At 28.9% G+C, this 9,215-nt stretch overlaps 1 protein-coding gene across 1 annotated transcript; it reads right to left on the reverse strand.

Moving 5' to 3' along the window:
• Positions 1-4,502: 4,502 nt before the first annotated feature.
• LOC103574053 (E3 ubiquitin-protein ligase MARCHF3-like) lies at positions 4,503-8,069 on the reverse strand. Its single transcript, XM_008553387.3, has 4 exons — positions 7,757-8,069; positions 7,518-7,681; positions 5,162-5,382; positions 4,503-4,877 (listed from the first exon to the last, which is right to left on the reverse strand). Exons 1-4 carry the CDS (start codon positions 7,809-7,811, stop codon positions 4,592-4,594), a joined length of 726 nt encoding a protein of 241 aa, XP_008551609.1. The 5' UTR covers positions 7,812-8,069; the 3' UTR covers positions 4,503-4,591.
• Between the last annotated feature and the right edge of the window lie 1,146 nt (positions 8,070-9,215).

Below are 9,215 nucleotides of genomic sequence, written 5' to 3' on the forward strand. Positions count from 1 at the left end.
TGGTGAGGTATTGTACCTGGGAAAAATTATGTAATAAATTTTACTCGTTAATTGTGAGTAAAACGGGGCCTGCATGAATAATAATGATTACTCGGTCGTTTCTAGATACTGTTCAATTATGGGGTAAAAACACCCAATTTTGAGTAATTATGAAATAAAAGAGAATAAAAAATAAACAAAACGAATCTGGTTTTTATTCTTTCCGTATTTATTTTGTTTTCGACCCAGGTTTACTTTAAATTGCAGGGTAAATTTTATCGAAAAATTCTCTCCACGTAGTTTTTAAAACATCGATAACATGAATTGCTATTTAACGGGGTGAAAATTACTGTTTGCCATCCCATACAAAGTCCATAGACCGGCCGATGTCTGACTGCCGTCACTCGGCCAAGCATTGGCCATCAGTAATGGCCCAAGCATGGTTAATTACCAGCAGCCGTTTAATATTTTAAACGACGCTGCCGATGGCTGGCTACTTATAACTGGCCGATTATCGTTTCGCAATGTTGGGACACTATTAGTGAATCAGTGGTCTATGACATTGTCAAATAAAAAAATTTACCAATCAATTATTAATTATACAAATAACTTATTATTATAGTTTTCTTTAATTAATAATTTTTTTTTTGGATTTAAACTAATTTTTAATCAAATATATATTTCAATTTTCCGATTAAAGTTATTTACAACTAACAATTAAAATATTTTTTAGTTCGTTATTATTTGCAACCAACAACCGCAATTTTATAACTTTATTTATAAAAATTAATTTAATAAAAAAATAATACATACATTTTTATAATAAATGTCATTTTTAATAATGGTGGTAGAGCAAGATATTTCAACTGGGTTCTTGATAAATAATCAATTTAATTTGATAAGTTCTATTTTAAAAAATTATCTAATTATAATAAAATAGTACGAAATTTTTATTTTTTTTTTTTTCTAAATAATCGAAAATATTAATTAAATTGCTCTTTATGAATTATAAAATCGAGTGGTTGTAGTAGAATGAATATCTAAATCATTCAAAAATATTAGTTTAATATTAGCAGTTTCATCCAATAGCCATCGTTCGGACCCAGTAATCAGAAGGATGGCAGTTCGCGCCCAGAGCCTAGCAGAATTTTCACCGAGTTTTTTTCACATCATTTACCTCCCTTAGATAGTTTAAACGTTAATGATTATGAACTCTACGAAGTTAATAATAATAAAAATTTTTTAAAATTAAATTTATTCGTTTCCTCGATGTATGGGCCAGGTCTGGCAACCAGACTTGGCCCGAGATTATCATTCCAGACTTTTACCAGAACTGGGTCGAGTCTGGGCCAAGCCTGGGCCCGTGTTACTTTCTTCTCTGGGATACTTCGAGATATTGGAAGGGTATTCGTAGCCGAGTGGTTAGCATGCCTGCACAAACTGAAATATTCGCAAGGCGTAGGTTCGAATCCCACAGTGGTAAAAAAAAAATGGTGGATTTTAAGTTGGTAGTTGAGATATACACATCAATATAAATACAGGAAAATTCCAACAAAATATATATATATATATATATATATATATATGTGCGTGTGTGTGTGTGTGTGTGTGTGTGTGTGTGTGTGTGTGTGTGTGTGTGTGTGTGTGTTGGAAAAAAAAATTATCATTACACAGAAGGAGACAATTTTTACAATCTAGGTAAGTAAAAACTTAACAGCAGTCTCAATGAAAGTTTATTCTAAAATAGATTTTTTACTCAATTAAATAGTAAATTTTATTGAATGCTTGTGTTATGTACTCTAAAACTCAAAGTAATTTTACTTATAATTTAGTAATTCATAGAATTAAGCGATTATAATTTTTACTTGTTTAAAAGGAAAATTTTTTACATTATTGGACAGTTTCAAGTTTGCCTCGGCGAAATAGTAATATTTATTTGAAAAATAACGAATATTATCAGATTTTTCTCTCTGTAGAGAACGTGTGTACTGTTTTGACGTGGTTTTTTTTTTTATCAATATGTGGAATAAAAAGTTGCTATGGAGCAAGGTTATGCATCAGAAAATCTAACTTTTACTAGGTCAGACAAAATAATAATAAATATTCAATTTATAATAGTTTTTAAACTTTTCGAGGACAGGAAAGTGAGAAGGTGAACAGAAAAATAAAAATTTCTATTAAAATATATATTTAAATAGTCTTGATAACAGAAATCATAAATTAAAGAATTTTATCTAGCAGCCAAATTGGAAGTAGATTTTTAACCAAAATTACTTTAAAACCCAATCGAATCGGGAAAAATAGTCATGAAATGAAAAATGGAAAAATTAAAGTATAAGTTATTTGATAAGCTGCAACGTATTATTTTACAAAAATGAGCTAAATCTTTCGATGCACAGGAAAAAAGATTTACTTGGTTCAAGTAAAATGTTTTCTTCATAATTTTATTCTTGAATGAAGAGAAAATCGTTTCTTATTTTTAGAAAAGTTTATTGCTTTAAGAAAAATTTTTTGTTGCTTTAATAAATTTGCATTTTGGTTTGAAAAGTTTCTCTTGTTTCAACATAATTTTCTTTTTTTCGAGAAAATTCAATTTCTTGATGTAATTGATTTGATTTTCATTATAAGAAATGTTCTTCTCTCAAGAAAAGGCCACGGGACGATAAGAATACCGAATCGGTCCCAGAAATGTATCGGGCTCATAATTTCAGGAGAAGTTACTATACTCATAAGATACTTTGATGCTGCAAGTTCCAAATCTTCATCTATTACCGTTTCTGAATAAATCGAAAAATACTGAAAATCAGTAAAAGTTGTTATTCTCAGCACCTTGTGAATCGATTGATCTAAATACCGCATATGTTTTGGGGCATGATGGTATCTTCTAAGAAAAAATTATACATATTTAGCCTAAAACTTTTTTCATCGGGGTAATCCTGTATATTTACGGAGAAAAGAATTTATCAAATGTTAATAAAATTTATCAATATTTGATAAACGATGTACTTAGATTGCTCCCAAGTAAGTCATCAAATATTAATACACAGTTTATTAAAAAATAACAAACAGCTTATTAAATATTACTAAACGTGTTTATAAAATATTAATAAACAGTTTATAAATTATTGATCAGCGGTTTATCAAATATTAATAAATATGGACTGATCTATAGTTAACGATTTCACATATATTATATACTATCGTAATATGTAAATAGTTTGTTTGGTTAATATAGATTAGGTGGGATTTAGCAATTCCGAATTTTTTAGTAATTCTTCCATAACACTCTATTTATTATTTTTTTTTTTTTAATTATTACAACAAGCATAAAAACAATTTATTAAGGGTACACTGAAAAAAAATTATTGCATTCAAGTATTTGCGTATTTGTATCCTCCCGAAAAAATTATTTGTTTAACCGCAGTAAAAATTTACTCCAACCAAGAATATTTTCTTAAAATAAGTATAAAAATTCTTAAATCAAGATAATATTACTCGGTTGGAGTATATTTTTACTATGATAAAACAAATATTTACTCGGGAAGATACAAACACGCACATACTTGAATAGGGGAGTGTGGGGCAAAGTGGGCCCCGTAAGCTAGAAATGGGATTATCTTTACTTTTTTTTACTCGTTACACTACTTTATAGGCCTTTGTTTGTTATTTAACATTGATAAGCTGTATCCATTCAAATTGAAAAATCAAAAATCAGGGGCAAAGTGGGCCCCCATCTAAAAAAATTGTGTGAGACAAATTAATTGCTCGTTTTACTTTTTTTAAATTCTTTACTTTAAAAATGTTATGAATAAGCTGTGTTCATCATAAATTACAAATTTTAAAATATGGGGCAAAGTGGGCAAAAATGGGTAAGACATAAATAAGCTAATAAGTAATAAATGAATAGTCGTAAAAAAGTAAAGGTGACTTATTATGAGCCTCGTTCAAAGAAAATTTCAGGGTGCTCACTTTGCTCTCTAATTAGAGGGACCCACTTTGCCCCAAAATTTTTGAGGTTTTCCAAATTTTAGGGGGGTCTACTTTGCCCCAAGGGGCCCACTTTACCCCACCCTCCCCTACTGTTTTTTTTTCAGTGTGTGCCACCACACTCATTGATCGATATTTGATATATCATGTATATGATGATATGTATATGTAGAATAGTACATAATAAATATAGTCGATTATTTAAGATATATTATTTATCAAATGTTAGTAAATTTTTCTCTCAGTGTATAGTCACAATTGATTTTTTTAATGATGAAGTATTAATTTCCAACTGAATAAAAGCAGGGCTTAGTAAGGAAAAACTTTTTGATTTTTTCTTCTTCCGAGAACTGATTGCATTCTCGTTCCACTTCTACAAAAATCTCAAATTTTATAATTCAGTCAATAAATAACTTTTGTGTGAAGTAATGAAAAATTCAAATTTTTCTTTAGAACTCTTTAACTTAAAATGATAATATCATATCGTAGACGGTAAACGTCTAAATAAAATGACAAGAAAAAAATGCATTCCAGGCTTTATAAAAAAGAAATGTTAAAATATATTTTTGATAATGATATAAATTAAGAGAAGTAAATTTTTAATATATTTTTTTTTTTCAATTTATTAAACTATTGTTTCTCGAGTGGGCTGATGTAAATCTTGATTAGTATTAAAAAATCTATGATACCATAATCGAAATCTATTCGAATTATTTACACCATTTGAGTCAATGTTAACGTTACTTTCATCATTATTTAGTCCACTGCTGCTTCCATCATTTCTACTAACTGTTCTTTGAATCACATTAAATTGTTTTTTCTGTAGCCTGGCGGTATTAGAAAAACCCGCCACCAATAATTTAATATCTTTATTTTTCTTATGCCACTGTTTCCATGATTGCATATGGTATCTAAATGATAAATAAATTGATATTAATAAAATCGATGTACATTTAAGTTGTGAATAAAACAAAAAAAAAAAATTAAAGAAAACAAGAATTCATTTTTGAGACTGCAAATTATATTTTTCTACAAAAATTAGATCGTTATTTTCTAAAATATTCATTTAAAACTACAATATCAGTCAAGAAAACCCATAATTTACAGCGGCTCGTTTAACTTTTACATTAAAAACAAATAATTAATAATTAATTTCAATTAAAGAAAGAAGAAATTAATATAAATGATTATTTACCTTATTGTTATAGCTAGCCAAATAAAATAAACTGTTATTAGTACAATTGACAAAGTTAATATTATTGTACTCTCCCAACTTCTTAGATGGGTAAAGTGGATAACACCAATATAACAAAGATACATCCCAGCGATGAATAAAAATGTGAGAACAAGTATACATATCATGTCTACTATTAATCCTCGACAGTTACTTTTTATATTCAACCACTGTTGAATTGACTGTTTTATAAAAATTAAATAAATTATTATTATTCATACAACTTAAATTAGTGGGATTTAGTATTATTACTTTCTATGAAAAAAAAAAAAAAAAAAAAAAATATAGTAAAATCTATAATATTACTTTTTAAAAGTGCATAACTTTATACCTGGGAATAATGGTTTGATCTACATGGGAACAAAGAGTTTCGTCCTCATAACAAAAGACGGGATAACAACAGTATATTGTGTGGCAAGGGATGAAACATGACGATTTCAAACTAGGGTGGCTGCCCGAGTCGCAGGCGCAGGCTGACATCACCCGCAGTCTGAAATCGTATTTTATCCTGAATCACATACTATATTTTTCATGATTACCTGCATCGGAAATTCAAGATTTAGAGTCAGCAGCCAGTAAGAAATAAGTTAATTTCAAGCCGATGATGAGAAGAACTGTTAACGAATAAGGAATATGTGATTTACAGTCATCTATTAAATAGTAAATAAGACAAAAATATTATTTTCACTCATTTTTTAGTAATTTTATTCGGTTAATTAAGACTGTCACTTAAAAAATGAAATGAGCAAACTGACGACGAGTAAACAAATCAGAGTAGTAAGGCTGCAAATAAACGTTAAATATAACTGACACTGGGCAGAAACACGCATGTTTCTGCCCGCTGTATGAAGGTATTTTTGAACTACGAATTCGCGAGCAGTTGTTTGCAGCATCAGCGTGAAATAACCTTGTTTCGACGGGCTGTAGAGACACTGAAACTTCAAGTTTCGATACCGATATCATGAAAAAAATTTTGTTATAGTGATAAACATGATACGCTTACGGTAACAAATCAATTTGTTAAAATAACAAATGAGATTTTATCGTAATTAAGAACTCGATTCGTTATAAAAACATATGCAGGCATTCAAAGCTGCTATTTTGCTGCTCTAAGTAATCTTAGCTTAGGAGTACAAAAATTTTGTCAGTGTTATAAATTTACTTAATTAATTTAACAAATCATTTTTTTTTTACTGTAACATGACAATTTTGTTGCAGTTGAAAACCATTGCTAGGCGCAACAAACAATTTTCTAGTGTTACAAAAATATTGTAATCATAACGAATGTTTCATTATCCGTATATTAAAGCAGAAATTTATTACCGTAAGTTATCTTACCTTGTGGTTACAAAAAAATTTTTTCTGTTTATATTAATCTCTAAAAGGAAAGAAGTTAGCTTCGCATAGATCTCCCTGGTGAATCCAAATTACGGTAAATTACAGTATATACCGTAAGAAACACTCATCACTGTATTTTACAGTATTCACATGAATTACAGTAAAATACTATTTTATAGTAAATGACGGTATTTTACGGGACGATGTGATAATTTACCGTAAATTTGAAGAAATCCTTCGAGATTTTACGGCAAAGTGCTGGTTCTTACAGTAAATATGCGTAAAAGTGCGATATTTCATCGTAAACGTGTGGATTTACTGCAAAATTGCAGTATTTTTATCGTAAAGTGAAGTATTGTACCGTTTTTACGGTACGAAATGCCGCAAATTACGATAACTTGCTGTATTTTGCCGTAATTTACAGTAAATCATCGTAATTCAGATCCACCAGGACTATAAACAGATTCAAACCATTAATTCCTGGATGTATAAACAATATTAAAATTTTAACTTTAAAAATAAGATGTGGTTAATTTCAATAATCCGTGAAAAAAAATTGTTGGAAAAGCGTTGAGTATTCTATGCTTCAAAATCGATGACCTTTTTTCAAATGTTTTTAAATCTTTGAAAATTCGAAGGATAAGCCAATGACTGTTTTAATACTATTAAAATATGGCGGAAAAAAAATTTCAGAAGTAGTTCAAAATCATCTTTTCGGGCCGTATTTTATGCTAAAAAAATGATAAAATTTCTGATTATTAATAGAGAATTAAAAAAAAGTTTTCAAAAACTTCTAGAAGTTATCAACTGTTTTCGTCTTTGTATTTTCAGAAGTTTAAAAGTCGTTTTAAAAAAGTTCGTCGTTGTGTCACGTTTGGAAGTTTAGAATAGTCAAAGTTTTTTCAACAGTTTTTTAACGATTATTTTTACACGGGAATTTTATTTAATTATCTTAAAGGACATTGTTAAATTAAAGTACCTTCATAATTGGTTTGTTGAGTGCTTGTAGTGAAAACTTATATTTACATATTTCACAAGAACGTGTGTTTGACGTCGTAAGCCATTTTTCTAAACAGCTTATATGAATAAGTGCAACTGTACCGGAACATTCACATGGTTCAATTAATTCTTCGAAATTGCCATCTGATTTAAGAAAAAAAGTAAAATATGGTTCTATTATTCATAGAAAATTTCACAATTAGTCGCAATGTTACAAACCTTCATGACAAATACGACAAGCAACCGAGTCAACGCTTAGTTGGCTACTTAACATTTTAAAAATTAAACAAAAAATCACCAAATAAATATTAATTATTTTACGACGAATAATTTATGTGGTAAAAGCTTAAACGTTATGAATTTCACATAAGTTTTCAATTAACAGGTATATTTGTTACTATTTGATAACTTTATGAGTTTTTATTAATTTGAAATGAAACTGCGTAATTAATTTTAAATAAACTGAATGGTGACTAGTAATGTGTAATATTACGATAGGTGAAGACACTCAATTGTATGACAAAAGTAGGTATGTGGAACATTTCAACAAATTTTTAACTTATTGTTGATATGACGTCACTTCAATCAAAAAGTCGTCAACTAATGACTTACTGATAAAATAGAAGTTATAGAATTCATCACCTTGAAATAATTTTAATTGCTTTACTTCTATTAGTCTAGATTGATAATATAATTTAATAATGATTCTATTCTTTATACATGATATTGAAGATTAATAATAGGTATCATCGGTTTAATTTCATTCATATCCAAGTAAATCTGCACCCAAAATTAGTATATAGAAATTTTCAAATCTACACATTAGGAATTCAACAGCACTGTATAGAATAAAAAATTGTGTTCTCGAGATTATAAGTGATTTACACCTAAAAAAATTTTGATTTCTGATGAAGTAAAGAATTTTTTAGTCTAAAAATAAGTGTTTTTTTAAATAGAAGAAGGGGGGGGGCAAAGTGGGCCTCATAAGGAAAAATTTCCAAATCCTTAGTTTTTTCCCTATTTTACTTTTTTTTTTACTCCCTTGCCAAGTATTTGGCCTTAATTTGTTCTGTTCATTAAAAATAAAAAATTAAAAAATAGAGGGCAAGATGGGCCGCCCTCAATAGTATATTGCATAGTTAGGATGGTACTAAGATAGTCTTTATGCGGCAAGGGCAATGTTTTCAGCACGAGTCGTTGAGTTACGTACACGAGCCGAAGGTCCAATTTTATACAGTGGAAACCTAAACATGCAAGCCTTCTCAATAAAACAATTTATAGATAAATTGAGAAAAATATAGATAGCCCAAACTGGGAATCGAACCCAGATCATGTCGGTTTCGCGCCGAGTGCTCTACCAGTTGAGCTATCCGACACTATGCTTTATTCCGTTCACTTTGATCTATAGCACATTGAGCCACACCGTCCATCATACGATAATACACCAATTTTACATAGTGGAATATATGTACATTAGGGTGTTCAAAAAAAAAAAAAATTTCGTTTTTATTTATGGTATCCAAAAATTAAAGCTATAACTAAAAATAAAAATTTCGGTATCAATCCGGGCTCTTAATAATAATATTAGGGTGTGCCTCAATCCATTTTTCTATTTTCCATTTGAATAACACGGGAAAAAAATTTTTTTTTCGTTTTTTTTTTTTTTTTTTTCAATTTT

This window comes from Microplitis demolitor, chromosome 2 (genome assembly GCF_026212275.2).
Source record: "Microplitis demolitor isolate Queensland-Clemson2020A chromosome 2, iyMicDemo2.1a, whole genome shotgun sequence".
NCBI classification, from domain to species: domain Eukaryota; kingdom Metazoa; phylum Arthropoda; class Insecta; order Hymenoptera; family Braconidae; genus Microplitis; species Microplitis demolitor.

Bases quoted from the DNA above. Each gene is read 5' to 3' on its own strand.
- LOC103574053 (XM_008553387.3), bottom strand. From the start codon at position 7,811: ATGTTAAGTAGCCAACTAAGCGTTGACTCGGTTGCTTGTCGTATTTGT. The intron at 5,383-7,517 runs GTACTTTAATTT...TTTATAAAACAG, and splicing joins TCAACAAACCAATTATGAAG to TCAATTCAACAGTGGTTGAA. The intron at 4,878-5,161 runs GTAAATAATCAT...TTTATCATTTAG, and splicing joins TGGCTAGCTATAACAATAAG to ATACCATATGCAATCATGGA.